This window comes from Arvicola amphibius, chromosome 10 (genome assembly GCF_903992535.2).
Source record: "Arvicola amphibius chromosome 10, mArvAmp1.2, whole genome shotgun sequence".
Classification (NCBI taxonomy): domain Eukaryota; kingdom Metazoa; phylum Chordata; class Mammalia; order Rodentia; family Cricetidae; genus Arvicola; species Arvicola amphibius.
The window spans coordinates 9,390,474-9,416,334 of NC_052056.1; the positions used below are offsets into that span (position 1 = coordinate 9,390,474).

General features: G+C 38.5%; 3 protein-coding genes across 4 annotated transcripts; 1 reads left to right on the plus strand and 2 right to left on the minus strand.

The window, feature by feature from the left end:
- On the plus strand, positions 1-25,765 carry LOC119825304 (keratin-associated protein 13-1-like). 2 transcript variants are annotated; one of them, XM_038346104.1, is made up of 4 exons: positions 1-276; positions 367-534; positions 13,496-13,511; positions 25,650-25,765. In XM_038346104.1, exons 1-4 carry the CDS (start codon positions 46-48, stop codon positions 25,763-25,765), a joined length of 531 nt encoding a protein of 176 aa, XP_038202032.1. In that variant the 5' UTR covers positions 1-45. The 2 variants fall into 2 exon arrangements, with proteins under 2 accessions (XP_038202032.1, XP_038202031.1); XM_038346103.1 differs by lacking the exons at positions 13,496-13,511; positions 25,650-25,765 and having other exon boundaries at positions 46-651.
- Positions 14,402-14,557, minus strand: LOC119825305 (60S ribosomal protein L39-like). Its single transcript, XM_038346105.1, has one exon. The coding sequence runs from the start codon at positions 14,555-14,557 to the stop codon at positions 14,402-14,404; it is 156 nt and encodes a 51-aa protein (XP_038202033.1).
- Positions 24,188-24,715, minus strand: LOC119825306 (keratin-associated protein 13-1-like). Its single transcript, XM_038346106.1, has one exon. It carries the CDS (start codon positions 24,692-24,694, stop codon positions 24,188-24,190), a length of 507 nt encoding a protein of 168 aa, XP_038202034.1. The 5' UTR covers positions 24,695-24,715.
- Positions 25,766-25,861: the final 96 nt, after the last annotated feature.

The window sequence follows — 25,861 nt, forward strand, 5'->3', positions numbered from 1 at the left end:
AAATCCTCTCAGGTACATCCATCTGAGCTCACATCTCCTCTCAACATGGCCTGCAGCTGCTGCTCTGGAAACTTCTCCTCCCGCTCCTTTAGGCGCTGCATGCCCACCTCAGGTTCCTCCTGTGGCTCTTCCTACCCCAGCAACCTGGTCTACACCACTACCAGTTGCTCTCCCAGCCCCTGCCAGGTGGAATCCTCTCTGAACACCGGCTGTCAGGAGACCTGCATTGAGCCCACCAGCTGCCAGAGGTCCTGCGTGGTGTCCAGTCCCTGCCAGGTGGAATCCACTCTGAACACCGGCTGTCAGGAGACCTGCATTGAGCCCACCAGCTGCCAGAGGTCCTGTGTGGTGTCCAGGCCCTGCCAGACAGCCTGCTACTACCCGAAGAGCTTCACACCTTGCAGTCCCTGCAGGGGATCATATGCTGGGTCTCTGGGCTTTGGATCCAGCAGCTGCCGTTCCCTGGGCTATGGATCAAGAAGTTGCTACTCAGGGGGCTGTGGATCCAGTGGCTTCAGATCCCTGAATTACAGAGTCCATCACTTCCCTATTAGTTATTACAGATCCTCTGTTCTCAGCCCACTCTATTTTCCTTCTAGGGGTTTCTATTCATCTTGTTACCAACCATTCTGTACATCTGACTTCTGTTGATTATTCTATTTACTTTCCAATGCCAATACTGAATGCCAATTCTGTAGTAAAAAAAATGTCTTTTCATTTTATCCCTAAGAAGTATTTTCTTGATCTTCTGCTGTCTTTCTTTTCTAATCCTAAAATTTTTCTTTGTCAAACTGAAGGCTAAGGAAAATTTAACTGCATTCCTGATAAAATTGATAATTTTTCTCTTCTAAAATTATGAAGTGAAATAGTTTTATCTCAATAAAACCTTCTTCCTGTTGCATGAATCCATGTTTAATGTTATTATTTAAATCAGATGCATTATGGTTGGGTGACAAATAGTATTTAAGGGCTTGTCTTTTCTCCAGTTGGTTTCACAATGAAGTTATCACTTTGGAAATTTGTGGAAACATTACAAGATAGAATCTAACTGGAAGAATGAAATTGTATGGGGGAAGAACTTGAAGTTTCTTGCCTTCTCCTGCTTTCTGTTCTGTTTATTTCTCTGGACCACCAAGATGTAAACAACCAGCCTCCCATGGTAGCTGCTGTGCTGTTTTCCTAACTATGGTGAAATGGATCCTCAAAGCATGAGCCAAAATAGCTTTTCCTCATGGTGTTGTTCTCTTTTTTTGGTCAGACATTTTGTGTAGGCATAAGAAAAAATTATTCAATCCCTTTATTAATATTGATTGTGATTACTTTGGCAAATTAGGTTTAGAAGGCTAAGAGGATCGTCACACTGATGCCACTGTTGTCTAAGTATGTGTCCTTCTTATTGCAGATATTCCTGAGCACTCTGAGTTTTTGCATGAAGCTTTTCTCTAACTAAAGACACAAAGAACTGACAAACCTAGTTAAATTAGTGGCTACAGCATGCATTTTAAAGGGCAGAATATGTTAGATATTTGAAGAATGCAAGAAAAATATAAGTTTACATGGGAAGGTCAATGTGTGAAGGATATTAACAGTATAGATTAATATCTGTGTGACAATTATCAACTTTGTGAAGTTAGCATGCAGGAGTATCACTTTTAAAAAAATTTTAGTCCCCATAGCCCAATTAATATTTTCAATCTGTTAAAATTATTCCCGTTTATATAAGCAGGAAGACAACAGATTTAAAAATAGCTAGGTCGAGCAGGTGTGAAGTCCTACCTGGGTTCTTGGCAATTATGCTAATTAAATCTAAGAGAAAACATTAGATCTTTAATATTATTGAAAATGACTTAATGATCCCTTTAAAACACTTGAATAATATGGATTTATGCCATCATCTTCTTTCTAGCTCAAATACTTAGAAGAAAGAAACAAAAATCACATCAAGTATAGCAAAACATTGTTAGCTTTCTAATTAATATAAGGAATCAATATTCATATCAAACAACATTCACATGTTTTACCTAGCCTTGTTCTTTGAGATCATTAACCATTCTCTGAAATTAGGCGTGGAGTGCAGAGTATTGGACACCTGTCAAATGCTAATCTTATGTGTATGTCCCATCCATTTCATCCTCCGCCCTTCCTCTTTGCTGCTGCAGTAACTGGGTGTAAACTATGAAAGCAGTGGTAGGCGGAGTTCCCTGTATTCCATGCGCTCATTCTGCAGCAGCAGAAACAGAGACAGAAGAATTACCTCAACTTTAAAAGATTACAGTTAGGGTTATTGTAGTATTTTGCTTGGGTGTCCACTGATTAGATCCACCTAGGACACTCTCTCTCATGTTCTGTGTTCCACAACTGACACTTGCCTTCCACTCTGACCTCTTCCCCTTCCTTCCTTCATGACTATTTTTGGCAAATGAGTTATGGTGCCTATATAGTTCCAGGGGGAAATGAGGTAAGAGTGGGGGAAAGGATTTACCACTATTATCATAAAAGTTGGTATGGGAAATAGTGATCTCAGTCCTTTGCATAATGTCTTTAGGCTTTCATGACTTTGCCACCATACATTTATAATCATTACCCAAGAGAAATCGTCAGGTTCCCTCCCTCAAGGCACGGGCCACTGCAAGGTTTGGAGAAATGCTCTTGTGCTTCCTGGCCAGCCTGAGGTTAATCGGATACTGTCCCAAGATTTCAGACACAATTGTGGCTTTCTGCTTTTCAGAAGAATAGTATAGGGAGTCCATAAAACACAATCTTTGAATTATAATCATTTTATTAAGAAAATATAAAAAGGATATGCATTCAGTAAAACTCCTGCTTTGATTTCTTTAAATATTATTAGAATATAGTCATTATAGAAAATGAGAGGTTTTCTTACGATATATTCAGAAGTGCACACTTTTAAAATCTTTGTTTGAAATTTTAAAATCTTTGTTTCCTCATGGGCAGGTGATATATGGTACAATTTCCCTTCATGCTGCTTTTGAGAATCTGCTTTCAGTAGTGAGCCAGCTGGGTCATTACAGAGGTTCACAGCTTAGGTAGGGTGGCAGTGTCCAATGTAGTGTGGGACTGTGAGACTTTTGCTTGCTTGTTTTGTTTACATTGAGTGTAGAAGACTGTTGTACCAGTCAGGACACGTCAGCCATATTTTAGGATGTTATAGCTGCCACCACAAATTAGACCAAACTAAGTAGTACCAACAATATGATTATCTTTCAGGTCTGTAGGACTAAAGTCCTAGCATACACAACTTATTCCCTCTCTATCCCAGCAATTAAATGCATGACAGCGAACTGTGGTCTGGTAATTTGTAAGTTAATTCCACCTTCTGCAATTCACAGGAAGCCAGCCGGCAGTTTTCAGGACTGTAGCTGGTCACTTCTACTCTTCCAGCATCCTCCTAATGCTCACAGACACACACACACAGGCACAGCCAAAGATTTTGAACACGGAGGCTTGCAAACAAAGCATTGGCTGCTCACAGTTATAATCAACCGCCAAGGCTAATGATTATCTGTTAGCTGACTGGTTTTCTGTGTACGTTTCCAAGAATTACTGTGACCGGTTTCCAGAAATTCTCTCATGAGTAACTTCCCAGCATTGCTCTTGTACTGTTTCCACCTGCTGAGGTTAGGTCATCAGTGACGACAGTGACTACCAACGCTACTCTGTCCTCTCCCACCATCATGCTACGATATTTGCACTTTTTGCTAGGTATGCCTTTAAACTACTTCCACTACCAACACCCCACCACTACTACCATTATTATTATACAAATTACCACCACTATTCTGAATTTCACTCCTGATACTTCTCAGTGTCACCATGATGTCCCTGAACTTACAGTCGATGTACAAATGACCTAAAAAATGTTGCATAAAAGGGAACCTCCAGCTGGCGACAGATGGGGAAGGTGATTGAGCCCCACATTGGAGCACTGGACTGAGCTCCCAAGGTCCTGATGAGGAGCAGAAGGAGCGAGAACATGAGGGAGAAAGTCAGGAACGAGAGGGGTGCGTTCACTCATGGAGACGGTGGGACAGAACTAACGGGAGATCACCAACTCCAGTTGGAATGGGACTGATGGATCATGCGACCAAACCCGTCTCTCTGAATGTGGCCAACAGCAGGGGCTGACTGAGAAGCAAAGGACAATGGCTCTGGGCTCTGATTCTTCTGCATGGATGGGCTCTGTGGGAGCCTTCTCAGCTTGGTCGATCACCTTCCTGGACCTGGGGGGAGTTGGGAGGACCTTGGTCTTAGCATAGAGTGGGGAACCCTGATGGCTCCTTGGCCTTGAGAGGGAGGGAGGGGAGGTATGGGTGGAGGGGAGGGAGGAAGGAAGAGGGAGAAGGAGGGGAGGGAAGGGGGAGGAGGAGGGGAGGGAGGGGGGAGGAGGAGGGAAGGAGATGGAAATTTTTAAATATAAAAAAAATAAACCATGAGGAAAAAAAAAAGTTACCCTTGACCTGTATATATAAGACAAATAGGAACATAATTGAATTTCCTGTTTCAACTGGGGATTTCCCAAGATATTCTGATATTGTATATGTAAATACTTTGAAATCTGAGAATTTTTGAAGTCTAAAATGCTTCTAATTCCAAAAACATTTGGTAAGGTACAATCAAGACACACCCTCATTTTCACCTCAGCATGGGAACTTTACCATTATACGGGATCTGTTTTATACACATGATTTAGACATATTTTTGTAAATGACACCCACTCCTCTATGAAATGAAGAATAGTGTTAGGAAAATGAGGCATCTCTAATGCCAATCATTATGCTAATCAGACAGTCTACTAGAAGAATCACATACCAAGCAAATAGTTATTTATAACAAATGTCAATGAGTTAAGTTACTTTTGCTGAAAAACATTACATAAAATGAAACCCTGAAGTCTTAAAGGTCACATTCAGGAAAAAAAAAACATAGATGTAACAGAATAAATCTGGTCTTCAGGAGTAAGATTTGACAATATTGAAAATTGTATGCATTTGTCCTTCAAGATACAGGACCTCACCTAAGACCTTCATTCCCTTATGCTTCTATCTCAGTGACCCCTGCCCTCAGAGCCAACTACTATGCATTCTTTTTTTGTGCATGGGAGGCCGCTTGAAGGGGAGTCCAAGTGGTATATTTGTGGGTATGTGCGCAGGTGCATCTGCAGGGCAGAATTCAACATTGGATGTTGAACCCTATCTCTTTCCTCTTTATTTTAAAAAAAAGACTCACTGAATTTGAAGATCTCTATTTTGATTAAAATGACTTTGAAGATAGACAGTAACTCATGAGGTTGTTTCTTTTTGTTTATTCTGAAATAATATCTCACCAAGTAGCCCATAATTGCTTTAAATTCAATACATAAAAGATGGTCTGGAACTCATGATCTTCCTACCTCAATCTCTCTCTGTCATCATGATAGGCAGGCACCGTGAAGGTTAACTGAAATGTTCTTCTATGCTGAGAATGGCTCATCACAGGCTTGATATTCTTGTGATCCAATAATTATTTACTTAAATAATACTAATGCTGCTAAGTGGTATGTTCAGGGAAACATCAAGTGCATTTTAAAATGTTTTAATTTTGTCATTTTAGACTAATATGTGAATGAACATATCTTCTTGGAAAATAGTAAAACATTTGCTCATATGCATTCTCTAGAGCACCATTAGATGAATGTTGTTTGCAGTACTGACTGGCACCCATGAGAAATTTGACAATGTGTTACTGAAGCATGACTAATGCAAAATATGGGAGTTCAGTTCAGGGGGAGTAAAGCTGTCATCTGTAATCTCTAATGTGACAAGAATGCACAAATAGAAATTGTAAAATCCCTTGACTAGAAATGAATCAGGCCGTTTCCTGGAAATTGGAGTACATGCATTGTTCCCTAGAAGTTGCTGCAGGATGCCCAGGAACAAGAGGATTAGCCATTCCTGGAAACACTGCTGCCTGGGTAATAGCAGTTTAAGACCTGAACCACTGGGTTTGAGATTCATGGAACTAGTAAGTGTTATTAATGGTAGAGAAGACGGGAGAAAGTTGGAGACCTGGTAGAGAGAGGACCTATAGGAGGTGGAGTGTCTGGTTGCAGGAAGGCTGCATTTCTCTAAATCTGTGTACCCAGGTTCATAATTTATAAAGAGAAACATATCTTCATCCTGGTGAAGTTAAAATAATTCTAAACCCTGGGATCTAAGAGCTAAGCGTACATCTCAGTAGCGTAGAGGTATCTGATCATATATATGGCCCTGGATTTCATCTGTAGAAGAAAATATAGACTATAATGGAGTTTAAATAGTTGGAACAAGGCTAGGGTTAGCTATTTCTCAGGAGGTTCTTGTGTGAAAATAGAATGTCATGTATCATGATAAGATGATGATTTCATTACAAATTGCATATGATAGTGTGGCATTTAATTGCAGTATCAGTTGAGATGATACATATCCATTGTCCACAGTACTATAATTATCATTTGTCTATGAGGACTTTATTATGGTACTATGTGATTACTATTCCTTCTTCAAAGGAATTTTGATTTTTCTGACTAGAGTTTTCCATAGGCTAACAAACCACTCTAATGTCTGGTGTAAGTTTAACCATCAGTGATGGCTCTGGCTTAGAGAAAATGTATTCCTTAACACTGATGCAGCATTTTCAAGATTGCTTTGCAAATGTTCTCAACATATTCCCACACACAGACATAACATATCTTTTTGTAAACCATACATGTTAAGAACAAAAAAAAATTAGGTCACAGGGAGGTTTCCAGTGCTGTTGTTTTGATTTCTCTTGGGGGAAAGTTAAATGGAATTTTCTCATCCTTTCAGTCCTTTTATATTTTCAGTAAAAGTGTGGAAACTGTCAATGTGGATTGATTACTGCTGTTGTTGGGGGAGATGATGATTGAGAAGAAAATAAGAAAAAAATGGGGAGAAGGAAGAGGGGCTCAATTGCATTAACAAAACCACGTCGAGGTGAAATTTAGGAACCAGCATGGTTATCCTTAGCTATCTTCATGTCCACACATAGAAGCTTCTCAGTCTCAAGGCCTCATGATTACTGCAAGATTAACTTTGTGATCTCTAAGTCACCTATGTCTCTCATGACTAGCATAATCATTCCTGTACCTTTTCAATACACATCATTTTTCCTTAGCACTTCTTTCTTTTATTTTTGAGATTATAAAATCATCACCTAACTTCGTCCTTACTTGTCCTCCTTCCAAACCTTCCCATGTGCCCTGCCTTGCTATCTTTCAAATTCCTGCCTTATTCCATTAATTTCTGTTGCATATATAGATGTATATGACTGCACATATATATTCCTAAATTTAATCTTAGTATGTATAAATTTACATACATGCATGCTTTCAGGGATGACAATTTGGTGCTGAATGACTAATCAATGGTCAAAGCCTGTTTGTATTATCTGACGCTTTGGTCTCTCTTGCCTTTTGATCAATGTTTGATCAATTACCAGTGGTTATTTGCAACGGATGGACTGCATTTTCAGGGGAGTGCACTTGTAATTTAATAAACTGGGATAAGAGTAATCATAGGCACATTATCAAGGGTGATGTCTGTATTTGCTCACTCTCATTTTCTTGTAGAAATTTAAGTTGCACATTTTTGTTGATATAAACATTCGCAGTTTTCAGGCACATTGTTTAGGTGACTAGAGAGAGTACAATTAAATTATCATTAATTTTGATACAAAATTCTTATATGAGGAATTTACTGACTTCTTTCTTATATATTAAAAAAAAATCCCCAGATAATTGTTCAATGTGCTTTAAGAACTTATTTATTTTTGTAAAGCAACATCAGGTTAACTAAATAAATAAAACTTGAAGCTAAAAATAGTTTCCCTCCTTCTGGGAAAATATAATACCATGATGAGATTTTTTTTTTCAATCTTTGTAAAAACAGAATTTTTGTTTAACATAATTACTTCTTTCTGTGTTTCACATACACCTACCCACTTTTTTATTTTTGGTCTGTGAAGAGTGATGTAAATGTGAATATTATTTTAACAGTCTTGCATACCAAGGCTGGAGAATGTGACTTCACAGTTGAGAGGTTTTCTGCTCTAGAATAAGACCTAAATTCAGTCGCCAATACTCAAACTAGGTGCCTCACAACCATCTGCAACTCTAGCTCTGAGGGCAACAGTATGCATGTGCACATAGAAACACATATGTGTATAGTACTAAAGTAAAATAAATTTTATAAGAATCCTTAAACTAAAAAAAATATAAAGACTTGTATTTTTAGCTATTGAAATGCTATGCACAATTTTTGGCAGGTCTGTTTTATATTGGCTCTTTGAGAATTTCATAAATATATTTTTATCATATGTTCTCCTTCCTTTTGCTCCATTCAGACACACAAACCTTCCCTTCCCACCTAATATTATATGCCTTTTATTTTAAAAACCAAAAAGGCCAACTGGTGCTGCCCATAAATTCTTGGATGTATAACTTTCCACTGGACCATGAAAGATTTGTCATGGGCTATCCTCTGAACGAGAATTGACTCTCTCTCTTCCAGACACTTTCAGTTTCCAGTAACTGCTCAACCACGCTATCACTATGCAATTGCCCTGCTGTTTCTGAAATAATAGTGTTTCTTTTTCCATATCCTCAGTTTTTGGCCTCCATAATCTGTCCAGTCCTCTTCAACAAGGATCCTTAAGCCATGGGAAAAAGAGAAAGGTGAAAACCTTATAAAAGTCGAAAAAAACATTAGAGACAAAACAAAATACCAATTTAGACTCCTCAAAGTTTGTAATTATCAAGATTGTGTTATGACAAAATTTAATAATGTATACATGTATGTACATTTTAATTTTCTTTTCTTTTTTTCTATTTATAATATTTTCTTTATTGGTGCTGCTGTTGGTATTGTTATTTTGAGATTGGGTCTTTCTATGTAGCCCATACAGGCCATGAAACCTTGCTCTTTCTGCCCCTACATCTTTAGACCTGTCATCTAATTTTCTTCAGCACTTAGTTTTATATTCTGAACAATGATGTTTTGGGGGTCATAGAATGAGTATGAAAGGGTGAAGGTCATTGCGTCTAGTGAAAATAAACTTATTATTGCCTTTAAGCTATTTGGCTATAAACAAATGAAAATAAAATTGTTGATATTTCTATGTAAGATCTGGTTACTAGTGTGTATACCACTAGAAGTCAGATCATAGAATGATTGGTCTCAAGATGGCTGAAAATTATAAGAAGCAATGAAGATGAGTGACAGAAACAGAATTCATAGTTCAGATAAAGTAAACTACTGATTCCATTACTCAAATACCAGAATCCTGTGGACCCATAGCCCTGTGAGTAGAAACTTCTAGGTCTAAAGACAGGCTTCACCAAGGAGAGAAGTCTTGTATAAGCAATCTGGCAGAGACAATAAGACAGCAAGATCCTTGAGTAGTATGTCCTTGGTCTGGCCATGGATGATAGCACATAGGATGTCTGGTAGCCCGTGTACTCATGAACAATTGCCTACCATTGTGGGACAGGAGTCCAGTTGGCATACATGAAGATATCAGCAGTTAGTCGGTCATGTACATCAGATTTCTGGAGAAGGGTGACACACAGGCTCAGGAATCCCTGGGGGACTGCAAGGCTTCATAGTCAACCCTGGAAAGACTACAAGAAAACAGCTCAGGAGCACTTGTGTGGGGACATCTTGACAGGAAATGTGAGTACTTCTGAGCTATATTTATATATATTTATATCTCCATGATTTTGTCTTATATACTCTTGACTATAGGTCAAGAAATCTACAAAGTCACCCTTCCTCCATTTGTACTCTCCCATTTGCATACTAGCAAAACTACCAATTGTTTGTGATTACAGCCCTCTAATTCACTATACATAGTATTTATGGGTATATAATGGTCTCATTCTGCAAAACAATTAACTATCCCCTGTCAGAAATATCATGACTATTTCTATTAATCAGTTTGTCAATCTGGCCGGAAATACCCCTCCTCTGGTATGCTGTTCATGCTTTTTGGGTCACAACTTCCTTCTAAGAACACACTGAAATTGCATTCCTTTTCTTTCATACTATAGGAACATTTTTTCTTCTTTAAAAGGCTTCATGGGGCAGAAGAGATGGCTCAACTATTAAGAACACTGGATGCTTTTTTAGAGACTCAGGTTCAATTTTTAGCATCACATAGTGACTCAAACTGTCTATAACTCCACTTCCAGAGATCTAACATGTTGTTCTGGCTTCTGCTGGCACCAGACATGCATGTGGTACACAGACATGTATGTAGATAAAATGCTCATATTTGTGAAATAAATATAAAAATAAATAATTTAAAAGCTTTATAAAGATTAACCCACTCATTCTTATTAAATTCTGGTTGAGAAAATGCATATGTTTGTTAGGTAACAATTCAGCATAAGCTGAGGTGTAACTGACTGGTAAGTTCATGTGAATTGTAAATAAGTAGTGTGTGTGTGTGTGTGTGAGTGTGTGTGTGTGTGTGTTTGTCCATGTGTGTACATGTATGTGTTTGTGTGTGTACATGTGTGTGTGGTACATTAGCATAAGCACATATATAGCAAGTCAATGCATTGAACAGTTCACCCTAGACATAGGCTTGCAGGAGTATATCACCACATTGTCTTAGGAGAAAGGATCTGGTACTGTCTATTTCACAGTTCGTACCAGCTTTCTAGAATACAATCAGCACTAATAGACACCAGTTCTCTCTTCTGGCTCATTCAGTTTTAGCTCTAAAAATTTCATGCTATGCTCTGTCTTCCTTTTGGCTTTGCTAATCAAAGAGATCCTATGCATCAGGAAAATTTTAGATATTGACTTTAGAATTGAGAACTGTGAAGACTTTTGATATACGATGAGTATTTATTTATCTTTAAAGTATGTTGGTCATGGCAGACACTTTGCTCTTTGAAAGGTGTATTTAGTAACTGCCTTTATTTTTCATTATCATTCATATTTTCATGTGTCATACAGGGCTTCTCACCTCCAGAAGACTAAATAAAAGTTTGACTTAATGAATAGGTAGCACAGAAATCCACACTCACCTGATACAGTTCTGCTCAGACCAAGACTAGCTACAGGCCACAGTGTTCCTCAAGGCCCTGACTGAATGAAGACATCCATGGGCCCCCTTGTACTACTGGTCAGGTGGGCCCCATTATGATAAATAATTATGTGGTAGAGAAATGGGAGAGAAAGAGAAGCAGAATGGTTCGTGCTCTGTGAAAAGGGGCAGAAAGGAAGAAATGAAGGCAGTGAGGCTCATGGGAAGGTCTGGTTGGTACCAGGGTATATGGTGGAGTCTTTGCTGCGATGCTGCCAAGGGCCATGTCTTGGTCCATGTTCCAGCTGTAACTGGAGTCTGTGTTGAAGTCTGTGACCCAAGTTGTCATTAGGCCCACAAGGAGACCTGGGATTTTGGAAGGAGCCTGCGGCCTGGTTGGAGTCTGGGGTTTTGGCACAGCAGGGGTCAACAGATCTGGGTGGCCTGGGTTGCCATCCAGGGCCATGGTGTCTTCCAGGACCAGTCTGATATCAAGGGCCATGTCTGAGTTCACGGATTTAAAGTGGCCATGGTCTGAATGAATGTATGTGGCTTCTGTTTGCCACTGAAGGTCATGAGGATGCCCAGGGTCAGGTCAGCCATCTTAGTCCTAGCTTGTGTCCAAGGGCCATGATGCATGCAGATCTGAGTTTCCTGTACTGTTACCCAATGTCCAGTGACATCTGGGCCAGAGCTGCAGCTGAGGGCCTTGTCTGGATTAGTGGTGCAGATGCAGTAGCAGTCTGTGTTGAGGTTTGTGGCCCACATCACTCTGGGAGTCCTTAGGAACCATGTGATATGAAATCAGTGGGCAATGCTGAGCCATCCCTACCCTTTGCTGGCCCAGGGAAAGCTGGCCTTGTCTTTCACTGGACACTGCAGCAAGAGAGCCAGCTCTGACCTTCACCTTGGGCATCGGTGAGCCTACCCTGAGGACGTAGACACAGGGGAGCTGACTTCTTGCCTGAGGTGTGTAACCTCAGTAGTAACCTGATCAACCTAGATACCACCCAGGCCCACAAATGGGCCTTGGGTTGGCCCATTGTAACATCTACCCCAGCTAGAACCTGCTGGAGCTTGTGAAGGTCATGGTTCTGAGGAACAATACCAGCAGAATCTCCAAGACTCAGGGCATCCATGGGATAGCCCAGACTAGTTCTGGTGAGGATCCAGTGATGATGGTGGACCAGAAACCAGTGGCCTTGAAGCAGACCAGTAACTCATTACAATGAATTTTTGTTAGTAAAGCTGATAGAGAAAAATAATATGCTGTATGACACACTGAGGCCCCCAGTGCCATGTGAGAGAATAAGAGCTGTTGAAGAGGTGGGAAAGAAGGATAAATGAAGAGGTTTGTTTGTTTGCTTGGTTGCTTTGTTTTGTAGTCTTTCATTGCTGGGCGGCGGTGCCACAGGTGTGAAGGGGGCTATGGGAGGACCAGGAGATGGGTAGAACTGAGATGCATGGCATGAAATTTCCAAAAATCAACAAAAATTTAAATTAAAAGAAAAAATAGCAAGAAACATAAGAGTCAGGGAATCATGAAAAGGCAGTCTACACGCTAAGTAACTCTTGTTTTCGACTTCTAAAATGATGGATTTTCTTCCTACTTCAGTTCTTTTTTTCTTAATTTTCTCCTTCCAAGAGACTCCTGGCAAAGCCTGAATAAACTTACCTGGAAGTATCATCTTGTGCCCTTGATATTTTATTTTCTCTTCCACAGTAGATATCCCAGTAAGCATTGGAATGAGATATGAAGATTTCAATTCGTGTCGATTCCATTGTATGTATCTATCTCACTGTCTCTCTACCTGATTTCCTCATGTCAATATTCTCGTAGTCTCTCCCATACCCTGAAGGAGCTTGTCAGTTCAATTTCCACTTTACAGGAATCTACACGCATCATCAGCTGGAAACTCATGTTCAGTTATTTCAAGTTTATAACGCAGTGCTCAGTATGAAGCTCCAAGCACAGAGAACACTTTTCTCTCTTTGCATTATTTAAAGACAGTCATATTAAACACAGTTCATCTTTAAACCTAGCTGGGATGTTTTGTATTCTCCTTCAGCTGGTTATTCAAGACTGATACCTGATAAGGTATGAGGTGACGGTGACATATCAACAGAGATGCTGTGTCACTGCATCTTCTCTGAGCTGATTTTTTGCTATGCTATGCACATTCCAGTATAATTCTCTTAATTTGTTGTTTACAAATCTCTTTATACACCTCTAGTATTGTAGTAGGAGTCTGATTGTGTATTCCAGGCTACCTAGACTCTCAAAGTAATCACACAGAAACTGTATTAAATACAACTCTGCTTGGCCTGTTAGCTTATGCATATTCCTAGCAATCTCTTACATTTTAAATTAACCAATTTCCATTATTTTATATTTTACCATAAGGCTTGTGGCCTACCTAGTGGTTTGTGTCTTTCTCCCCTGGTGGCTCCATGTAGTCTCCCTGACTCCACCTTCTTTCTCTCAGCATTTGGTTTAGTTTTCCATGTCTAGCTCTATTATGCAAGCCACTGGCCAAAATGTTTATTCATTAACCAATAAAAGCAACACATAAACAGAAGGACTTCTCACACCACAGTATGTCAACTTTTCATTCATAATTTCAAAATTCTCCTTATTCTTTCTCATTGCATGGATATCTTTGCTTACTGCAAAATTCTTCCTCTCTCATAGTCTTTGATGGTGTTCTCGCAGGGCTGGGACCAACTGTGAACTCCTGATCTCCCTTGAGTTTTCATTTCTTCTTGTTTGAATTTAGTTCAGTTTGTCAGATTTTTTTGTCATAATTCTTGTGGGGCTCTACACATTGATGGATAGAGAAATTCTTTGTGCTATGTTTTTTATCTGTGTACAAAGATTTTATTTTTGTGACTAACTATAAATATAATCAATATGCTACTGATCATATCAATTCCCTACTTTCTATATGAAATATATGAATCACAAAATAAAATTCTAAAATGAAATTTACAAGTCTACTTTGAAATAGCAAACAAAAAATATGAGATTGGATGTGAGTACTTTTATTTCCAGTCATGTTTAGTATAAGCATTAGATCCCAGAAGGTGAAAACTTACGTTCATCAACCAAAAGTAATTCTTTTATTTTTATTTCTTTTTCTTTTTCTTTTTTTTTTTTTAGCAGTTCAAAAGGTTCTACATTTTATTACTGGAGAAAGCACTCCCAACTTAAGACATGATCAAGTCTCCAGGTTGAAAATATCGAACTCCATCTTGTAACACTCATTGAGGATCACGATTCAGGGTAAACTGTCTTGCCATTGTTGACTCCTTACAGACCCAGCTTCATTCTCCTCCAGTGTCTTCTCTTGGAGTTGTACATGATTTTGTTGCCAGTTTTCATCCAAATCCACTGAGGAATAGGACGATTTTGCTTTTGTTTCTTAGCCAGGAATCTCTTGATTCTGAAAGTCTTGTGAGAAGACATGGCGAGAAGCTGAGGCGGGCAGATGGCACACAACGGCGGAGGAAAGGCGAAGAGGAGGACAAAAGTAATTCTTACAAAGGATAATTGACTTATACATATACAAAAGTTAATAAGAGGTAAAGTACTTAAAGAGTATTTTTCCTTTCACCCACTCAACACTAAATCATGAAAGCTACTTTTTATTTTGTACAAAATGTTCATATGACCAAATTTTCCCACTTGTATTTTCCTAAGTCCTGTTTTCCTCAAAAACATAAATGTTCTATATTTAAAGGAAATATAATACATGTTTCTCTTGACATTATTCACAGAGAGTCTGCTTTGTAACATAGAGACAGAAACCCAAAGTTTTAGAGAGAGAAAATATTGAAACTCTAAGATAAATTCATCAATCTGTCAGACTTTGCAAAATTTCTCTAAGAGGCCTAGCAAGACTAAACATAGCTTCCGAGAACAAAATAAGAAACACATACACACATGCTTCCCTGGATAAAACTAAGAAACTAACAATGTATTTTGAAGCCAGAATGTATGATTTTTAAGCTAATATTTATTTGTTTATTCAGCAATTTTGAATAAGATGTATGAGTATAAATTATGTTATTTCCCTAAAGTTAATTCACATTGTATAAGCACAATTTTCACTGAATGGCATAACGATTTTATTCCACTAATTCCATTAATTTACCAAACAGATCATTCACTAAGCTCTATGTATTTTCCATGCCATATTTTTGCCAGTACGTTGCAACAGAAGGAAAAATAATTAACAACTGTTTAGGAGATACCAAAGAGGAGTATTTTTCTCAAAGCAGTGAAGCTAGTGATTTGCTTAGAGGTTAGACCTGAAAGGGTTATTTAGAAGGTCTAATCTGATGTGAGCTTCACCTCTGTATGCACTGAATATGTTTTATTACAATTGGTTAATAAAAAAGCTGCTTTGGCCTATGGCAGTACAGAATATAGATAGGCAGGGAAACTAAACTGAACGCAAAAAAAAGAATGCGCACTCAGGCAGATACCATGTAGTCACCCAAGAAACGAGATGTGAGGTAACAAACAATGAGCCTTGTGGCAAAATATAAAATAATAAAAATGGGTTAATTTAAGATGTAAGAGGTAGTTAAGAGAACATCTAAGCATTTGGTCAAACACTGGTGTAATTAATATTGTTTTGTGTGATTATTCAGGTCTGGGTAGCCAAGAAATGAAAGCACAGTCTCTACTTAAAAATGGTACCCATTGTCTGGCATAGATCCACATAAGACCTAAAAAAGCTTAGAAAAATAAAAAAAGAAAAGAAGGCTTCTAGACCCACAAACAGGAGCCATGTGCAGCTTCTTTGGTAGCTTCATTTTTTTTCCAGATAGGCTCTGTTTGTTGGTGACAAACAGATTCCTGGCTCTTTTAAAAAATGACATCCTGGTTCTTGCTGGCTGCAAAAAAGATTTTTTTGAATGGTCCTGCTGTGAAGCACTTGAATGGGGTTTGTTGGCAGCTTGCTACAAGTTACTGGGTGGTAGTGAGAGCCAACTACTTCCCAGAGTTGGGGTGGTAAACATGGCTCTGAGATCTGGCAGTAAACCTACCTCTGCCATATTGAAAAGCCAAGCAGGGTGGAACCAACAGCTAATGTGGCCACTCTTGTTCTAGCCATTCTTGCTTAACAGTTTACAACAGTGATCACAAAAGGATTACATGTACAAAACAAAGACAGATTCAGACAAAACCTCTAAATAGGTCATAGTGTGTTTAAAAATATGCGTAGGCTTAAAAATAGGTATAGACAGTTTTAAAAGAATAGTTTTAAAAATAAAACAAATAAAAGTCTTTGAATAAAACAGTAAAAATAATATAAAAATTCACACGAAAATAAAAAATATAGTCTAGATTATGTTTACTATTGTGTTTTCTTTAAAATTTTTGACTAGCTATGAGCTAACCCAGAGAAACATCTGATTGTGGGGACTGCTAAGCTAAAACAACATAAAGTTATTTTGACTTCAAAATTTGAGTCTAAGGCTATGTTACTTTGGAAAAGAAATTCTGCTTTTGTTTTTATAGATGTTGGGAACCTGTGGATTCTTTCCAGACCAGTGTGGTTTGATAAAACAAGAACTCCTAAAATGTCTCCATATACCCTAAATGTACTTTGTCCAACAAATGGCAGAAAGCAGTTTAAATAAAACAACACCCAAATTCCCAAAATGATTATTTATGGATATTTGTTTTTATTTAAAGGAAGTTGATTATAAATGGTTAATGGTCACATAAATCTCTTTCTAAAAAGGGGAAATATGATATAGAAATGAATACTTTACATTGATTGGTATGGATTATGGTTTATTGGTACAAATTTAAGATCAATTTTGTTATATGTATATTTCTATTCTTATTTAAGATATTATGCTTATAAAGCTCATTTAAAATGTAATATATATTAAAAATTACAGATTAATAGATAGTTATTTATTTTTTAAAGATTCATTTATTTATTATGTATACAACATTCCTTCCATGTATGCTTGCATGCCAGAAGATGGTACCAGATCTTATTATGGATGACTGTGAGCCACCATGTGGTTGCTGGGAATTGAACTCAGGACCTCTGGAAGAGCAGGCAATGCTTTTAACTTCTGAGCCATCTCTCCAGCCCTAGATAGTTATTTATAATAGTCAAACTTGTAGTTATGTTAGTTAGGTTTCCTAGATGTACAGAGATATATTTCAGTTAGATAATCTTCAACACTTCAAAGATCTACAGAATATAGCATTTTAAATGTTTTAAGAACTTATACAATTTTAAACAGTGAGACATGTCTCCTTCTGGCAGTACCAATTATATCAGAGAGGTTGGTGGACATTAAAGAAATTCATGAAATTTCCCTTCAATGTGACAAGGCTAACCATTTGGTCAAGAAACTGCTCTTGCCTAGACTTGATGACATGCTGTATGAACTGGATATGTGGGACCCACAAAAGAGTGACTGCTAAACTTCCCAAAAGAAGGTGAGAAAGTCAGTCCTTCAGAGTTCCTGCTTCATGAAAAGATCTGCCAGACATTTGCAAGACGCAGAAGAAAGTAACTGACAGCCAATATAGGCAAAACAGTCTTTCAAATTTTATGCTTCATGGAAAAGTCTGCCAGATACTATGGGTCCTTAGGCTTAATATGGATGCTACAACATTACAGAAGAACTTAGGGTGACTATACAGGCAGCAAGATGTCTCTGTCAATTCTAGAGCTTTGGAGGTTGCTTACAATTTACTTCCTGTAGGTAATATTATATCCTTCTGCGGTATTTGATTAAGTTGAAGAAAGATAGCTATAGTTTTCCTTAGTTATGATAAAAGATAAACTAAATATAAAACTTTAGACTCACAAAGACAAAATAGATGAGAGAATATTTTCTTTAATTTTGCCAGATACAAATAGACTAAATATTGTAACTGTAATTCTTTTGATATCTGTTTTGTATATGTAATTTTAGTATGGTAAAGATAAAATCTTCTATTTTATTTAGGGAAGATGATGTGGGATTCCCCTATGTATGCTTCTAACAAGTTTTACTACTATTGATTAATAAAGAGGCTAATTTGGCCTATGGCAGGGCAGACTATAGCTAGGTGGGAAAACTAAACTGCAAAAGAAAAAAGAAGGTGCAGACAGGAAAATGTCATGTAGCCACCCAAAAAGCAAGATGTAAGGTAATAAACAATGAGCCTCATGGTAAAATATAAGATAATAAAAATGAGATAATTTTCGATATAAAGCTAGCTAGAAATATGCCTAAGCCATTGTCCAAACAGTGTTATAATTAATATAGTTTCCATGTGATTATTCAGGTCTGGGTGGCCAGGACATGAAAGTACACTCTCTGTTTACACTAGCCTGTCCACATACTAATTCATAGAAACTAGATCCACTGGTTGCCCTGGGGAAAGTCTGATAGCTCCTAGAGGCATGTAACCCTTGAGAGAACAGTGTGGTCATAGATTGGGGTGAAGACAGTATGTGGTGTGGGAGGTTCTTCTGCCAATGTGGTGCTTTCATTGGTTAATGTATAAAGAAACTGCCCTGGCCTGTTGATAGGGAAGAACTTAGGTAGGCTGGAAAGTTAGAACTGAATTCTGGGAGGAAGAAAGCAGAGTCAGGGAGAAGCCATGGATCCTCCACCTGAGACAGATGCTGGTTAGATCTTTGTCAGTAAGCCACTGCCACATGGTGATATACAGATTAATATAAATGGGTTAAATTAATATAAGAATTAGCCAGTAAGAAACCAGAGCTAAATGGCCAAGCAGTGATTTAAATGATACAGTTTCTATATGGTTATTTTAGGTGTAAGCTAGCCAGGTGGCCAGGATGAACAAGCGGCTCCTTCCCTTGCAACAAGTATGTCCTCTGTGATTAAGAATCTAAAGTCACTCAAACCTTAGGCAACTGAGCAGCTGCTTTTAGATCCATTCCCTAGGGAAGTAAAGTTTCTGGATCCAAAGCCCCATGATACAACATACCTCAAGATCTGTGAGCAATAGCTACTGACAAGCATGATGATTAAGCCAGTGAAAACTTTTAAGTTCTATCTATTAATGGATTGACTAAGAACTGATGTGAGTCTCTGAAAAGTCTCCCAGTGCCAAGTTCAAGCATAAAGAGTTTTTTTTAAAGGAAAAACCCACAAAGATACATCAAAGTTAGACGAGGGATGGCATAACCTTAAAACTTCTGTTCCTGGCAGAGCTTAGTAGTCATTTTGGAGATAACTTGACAATTATTTTGGTTAGTACATGAATCATGCACTAATCATGGTCTAGGCCATGGAAATACCAAATGTCAAATGTGTTGCCAAGGCAGATGCAAGTGTTTGGAGGAGGGAGCTGGGGGTGTTGAGAACAGTCTTACTAAATACAAAATGGAATCAGAATAGAATGGTTTAGTCACGCTGAGCAGATGTTCATGTTGCAGGTCAGGTTGCTGGGGTAGAGAGTACCTCTGGAGGAACCTGAGGCAGCAAGGAAGTATCTAAGGGTGGGGGATGAGATGTCTCCAGATTAGCAATTGTATGACTAGTTGAGATGAGGCATGAGCTCAGCTGGATATAACTAAGATTCTGAATTTAATGACTTCTTCTGAACCAGGACTCATTTATGGTCTTAATCAGAGGTATGGCCTTGAATTATTTAAGTTTCCTTCCTTCCTTCCTTCCTTCCTTCCTTCCTTCCTTCCTTCCTTCCTTTCTTTCTTTCTTTCTTTCTTTCTTTCTTTCTTTCTTACAACATCTTAATATTTAGCCCACAACATTTAAGGTAAACCAATATCCTCTTATCTCTGTATTCCAATTATGGGTTTAAGGTATATGCTATCACATCTGATATGTGATTTTTCATTTTTAAATGTGTTCTTCAGTACATTTTCTGAAATAGTAGATGAATAACATTCTTGATTTTTTACATATGGGCCAGTTTATTGTTTTAGCACTGATCCAACTAGCTGCTCCTAGGCCAGAACCATTGGTACTTTATAGCTTCAATGCTACTCAGTGATAAAAAGAAATGTCCTTATAATGTCCTTGATGAAACCTGGCTGTGTATTTATCTATCTTCTGACCAAAGGTTGGTTATGCCTACAATGAAGACTTCCATGATGTCATCTTCTTTATTTGAGTTGAATAAAAACATTCCATTTGCCACCAACAATGATTTTCCATTTCTAAAGCATGTTTTATGGTTTACATTATATGAATATATTATTTATGGAAACCAGTATAATGGAAAAAAAGATAAGAAAAAATTGAATGAGAAACACGGTGGGTCACAGTTACAAAAAATACACTTTAAAGGCAAATGACTAAAGACTTTTGAGCTGAAACAAAATCATTTGGTTATCAGTTTGAATATGGATGATTAGACTCAAAGAGTCAGGTAAAGTGAGAGAAGATATACAGTGATTTGGGGGTTTTTCCATTTGTGGAAAATTCAAAATAAGCTGGTTTAATATTTAAATAACATAGTGTTTCTTTTACTTTTGATATTTTTTTTTGTTGTTTTTGCTTTTTTAATACAGGGTCTCACATTGCAGACCAGTTCTAAACTCACTATCTAGCCAAGCTTGTATTGAATTACTACAGTTCTCTTGCCTCAATATTTATTTCTAAGTGCTGGAACACAGATATGAGCCACCATGCAGAACTTCTTTTTAGAATTTGGATTTCACTTTTTTTTTTGTTGTTGTTTTGAGTCTTAATGCATGGTAGATACTACCGTCATTTTACAGTGTTTCTTACTAAGAATTTTATATATAAATTATAAAGGTGTCTCTAAAGTACTTACATTATTTGTTTTTTTTCTCTAGGGCTGTTTTGGTAGATATAACGAGAACAACCACTCCTCCCTAACCACAGGCTCTTGAATTTGCATGCTTAGTCCTCAGTTGAACTGTTTGGAAGGATTAGAAGGTGTGTCCTTTTTGGAGGAGGTATGTCATTGGGAACAGACTTTGAAGTTTCAAAAACCCAAACTAAGCCGAGTCTCCTCTCTCCCTCCCTCTCTCTCTCCCTCTCCCTTTCCATTCTGTCTACGGATATGAATATAAAGCCCTCAGCTACTTCTCTCGCACCATGATTTCCTGCCTGGATGACAGGCTGCCAGCCATGATGATAATAAACTAACCATCTGAAACTCTAAGCAAGCACTTAATTAAATGCTTCTTTGTAAGAGTTGCTTTGGTCATGGTGTCTCTTCACAGCAATAGAACAGTGACTGAGACAGCCCTATAGAATAAAGGAATGATGGTGGAGGCATTTATGGGAACTTGTATGAGTCACCTGTTTTGCCAGTTACAGGGACCTTATCTAAATCTATCTCCACATCTCTTTCAGGGATTTCTTGGCCCATAAATTAGACAATATTACCATGAAAAAGTATTTTTTGCTCAAATGTATACTAAGTGGTCACCTTTAATGATATAAATGGCACTGTCTTCAACTTCGTTAGGTAATAATTTAAATGAAATCCAAAGAGGACACACGTCTTTGTAATTGTAATTTTACAATTTAACAATATTCTATGTATCAGGTTTTGTTATTATTCAGTGAAATGCATCATGAAAAACAATTTTTTCCAGTTTATCAACTTGTAGGCCATCTTCCATTTTAGTGAGTTCTTCCTCTCCTTTGTGTCTATCACTTCTAGATCTCTGTTTCTAGGAGACCAACATTTTAGGATTCCACATGGAAATGAATCTTTCCAATTTACTAAAATATAGTCTAATTCAATCTTTGTTGACTGTAAATGGTGGAAATTACTTCTCTGTATGCTTTAAAATTTGTTTTAAGTGTTACATGAAATCTATGACATTCCCCAACCCTCTAAATGCTTCCATTTGGGATGGGCTTCCCCCAGTCATTTGCTCTCTGCATTTTGACCAGTTGTCAATTTCTGTGAAGGTCTTGGTCTGCTGCAAATAAATGTCTTTGATGATGCAGGGAGAGAGGTACACTTATTTTTTTATATAAGGGTAAATCTTTAGAATGTATTTGGGAATTATAGTGGTTTAGGAAACTGAGAAAAGGAGGTTCTCTTCTAGGGTCCATGATTTCAACATCAGCCATGTTTACAGTCCCAGGCATGAATTCCCTATTAATTTGCAGGCATACATAAAAAAATAAATGTATGATTTATAGTGCATATGTATACATATATGAATAATTTAAATGAAATAATAACCTTTGGGTTAATAGGCTCTCACACAGAACCCGAGACTAATAAACTTGCCATTGCCAGGTAAGGTAAGCCTCCCTTTGTGTTGTTAAAGGAGTATAAGAGGCCACTCCTGAAAACCAGGTTATCGCTAATGCCTTTGGTCACCTTCCTTAATTTGAAAGTAAGAAGTTATAGCTTAAGACACTTCAAGTTTCAGACACAAGATTTAGAGGAAGTGAGATGGAACTGACCTGGAAGCCCTCTCTCTGAAGACTACATTTCATAGTAGGTCCATCTGCCAATGGAGAAAAGCAGTCAGGATCCCACTTAGCAGTACAGCTGATGAGCACAAAATTTCCACCACACAAGATCAACCCAGCTGTGCAATAGTGGCACTCACGACTCGGGGGCAACTAACAACAGTCGAATTGCAAACCCAACTTTCATAGTTTACCAAATTGTAAATTAACACGTGGTTAACCTTATCATATCTGGCTCCCCACCCCAACCCTTCCCTCCACAATCTCTAGGAATCACCACTTTACTGTGGGAGCAACCTTTTCAGATTGCACATGCAGGTGACCTCATTCTGGACTTGCTTTTCTGAGTCCGACGTACATCCTTTAGCATATTGATCTCCACTTTAATCCATGTTGTTTCAAGGATAGTGTCTCATCATTTTAATGGCTAAAATTCAACTGCGGATATATACCACATTTTCTACAGCCCTTTATCAGTATATCTTTCTAGTCCTCAGCTACTGTGGATAGTATTGTGCTCGGGTCTTCCATGCACACTATTGTATCCTCTTAGCTAAGCTACATAACTAGTTGTGAAATTTCTAAACCACGTGGCAGTTTTAACATTTTGGAGAATTTCTACTGTTTTCTATAACGGATGTACTAATTTTCATTTTCCCTGTATTTATATTAGTGTGGCCATGTCCAGATATCTGGCAGAACAATGCGTGGGAAAGGTTCACACAGACTCACCATTTCATCGGGCTGTAAATCCAGCATGGCAGGGAAGCACAGCAGAGCGGCTGGACCTGCGGTGTTAAGAGTATGAGATGGTGAGGATGCTCATTGTGGAAGACAGGGAAATACAGACAGCAGAGATGACACAATTGCTGGACTACAGCCTTCAAAGGCATATCTTCAAGGTAGGCCCCACTTAATAAGTTTACACAGCCTCCTAAAATAGATTATCACCTGTTAAACTGGCACTCAAAACATGAGCCCATGGTAGTCATGTCAGATTCAAAGTAAAACATTGTCAGCACACAAGGGAACCCATAGCCATAAAATCAAATACATTTTGACTTTTGTCTTCTTACTAGCACTTAGTTAGACCAGTTGGCATAGACTTGAAAAACCACTACTTATGGAAATTAATTTACTTTCTGCATCTGGGATTTAATTAATAGAAATTTATACTTTCAAAAGTAAGATTTTGCTTGATGTCCTTAAGTAAGAAAACTCTGAGGCACAGAAGACTTGTATCTAATTTAGAGCTGAATGGAACTACAAACCCTAATACTCCCACACATGCTGTTCATTTAACATTAATCAATTAATGTTTCACAGTCGCAAAAGCAAGCATGCACGAAACAACTCACAAAAGCAAGCACAACCAGATGTCAACTCAGTACATTCATTAGATTGAAATTTTAGTACTCATAAATTTGGGAAGGAATACAACACTACAAATTTCATTTGCAATGCATACTTTATTTTTGAGGTAAAAGATTAATGACAGATTTTTCAATGGACCCACATCAGCCAATATCTGAGGTCAGAGGGTAAGTGAGGAATTGACAATCAGGGAATGAGAGAATTATTCTTCCTGGTCAAAGGGAAATAACAGTGGCCAGAGATCCCAGACTGGGTGACAGTCGTCAGCAAGATTAGAAATCTAGAAAGAAGATCAGTAGAATCCAGATCCAGTGCCGCAGCTCGGTCTGTAGCAAGAAGACTGGCAGGTTCTATGAGGAACATAGGATGGGCGGCAGAATCCTGATCCGAAGCCCAGTGATGAGAAGCCATGGGGTCTAAAGCCACTGGATCCACAGCTCAGGGAGTAAGAGCTTCTAGACCCATAGCCCAGAGAGTGACAGCTGCTGGACCCAAAGCCCTGAGAGCCACCATACGTGGTCCTGCAGGGGCTGCAGAAGCTGGAGACCCTGGAGCTGTAGCAGGGTCGCTGGCAGGAAGTCTGCACCACATGGGAAGTCTGGCATCTGCTGGGCTGGAAGTAGTTCTGATGACAGCCGCTGAGGAGAGAGGAGCCCAGATGGCAGGGTCTGGGAGAGCAGGAGTTCGTGCTCTGGATCAAGTGCCTGGAGTAGGAAGAGTCGCAGGAGGAGTAAGGGTAGTTCAGGTGATCTCCACAGGAGCGGGTGGAGAAGTTTCCAGAATAGCAGCCGTAGGTCATGTTGATGGCAGGTGTAAGTTGAGCTGAGTATAACAAGATTCTGAATGTGAAATCACTCCTTTTCTGGGACCTTTATATACTCTCAGCGATGGGAGTGGCTTCTTACATGATCGTTGTTTCTGTCTGTGGCCAGACTCATCTGCATGTCTGGACCTCAGCAATTTTCTTCCTAATTGCAGTTAGCTAACTCCTTTTATCTTACGTTTAAGGCAGAACTCATTTTTTATATGTCTGAGTCAATGAAATACATTTATGTTACAAATGCTATGACTGTATTTAATTAGTGCTTCTGGCATTACAGTCAGGAAACCCCCTTTATTTTTTCTGTCTATGACTTGTGTATGCTCTTGTTTGGGGAGGGGAAATAATCTCAGGGATGACAAAGTTGTTATCCCCAATTGGTCACTGGATACAAGTCAGAGTCTTGTACTGACAAGAAGCCATTTCAAAAATGGCTCCAACGTGAAATCGTGGGTTCACACTCTCCAGGATAGTGCTCTGTTTCTTTTACATTATTATCAGTGGTTATTACATCCAGTCTATATGAGCTATATAAAATAAGACAAAAGAATCGAGACATTGTACAAGATCATCCTAGTGCTGAAAACCTGTGCAGAGAAAGTGATTATTTACAATAATGAAATCAAAATAATATTGGCCATTATGGGGCCCTATGGAGCAAAACAGCAGACATGGCATTAGTGTGCAAGGGTCAATGGCAGCAGGAGGGGTTGTGTGTTGATTTATTTTTGATTTAACCCATTGATGAGTACGCTCCTCTTAGTTTACCAACCCAGTTCATATTACTAAATATCATTTCAAATTGAAGGATGGTTCCAAAGCTCAGTCTCCCTGTCCTGTCATGGGAATTTGATCCATTTTGGTCAATGGCATTTGGGGTGACCAGCCCTATATCTGTGGTTTTCTCTGGTAGGGTGACGGGATAAAACTGAAGCTTCTCAGTCACTGGGTTTCGGATCAGGATTCTGCCACACATCGGATGTTCCTCAGAGAACCTGCCAGTCTTCTTGCTACAGACCGAGCTGTGGAACTGGATCTGGATTCTACTGATCTTCTTTCTAGATTTCCTATCTTACTGACAGCTGTCACCCAGTCTGGGATCTTTGGCCACTGTTATTTCCCTTTGACCAGGAAGAATTATTCTCT

Coding starts and splice junctions, on each gene's coding strand:
- LOC119825304 (XM_038346103.1), top strand. CDS start 46: ATGGCCTGCAGCTGCTGCTCTGGAAACTTCTCCTCCCGCTCCTTTAGG.
- LOC119825305 (XM_038346105.1), bottom strand. CDS start 14,557: ATGTCTTCTCACAAGACTTTCAGAATCAAGAGATTCCTGGCTAAGAAA.
- LOC119825306 (XM_038346106.1), bottom strand. CDS start 24,694: ATGACCTACGGCTGCTATTCTGGAAACTTCTCCACCCGCTCCTGTGGA.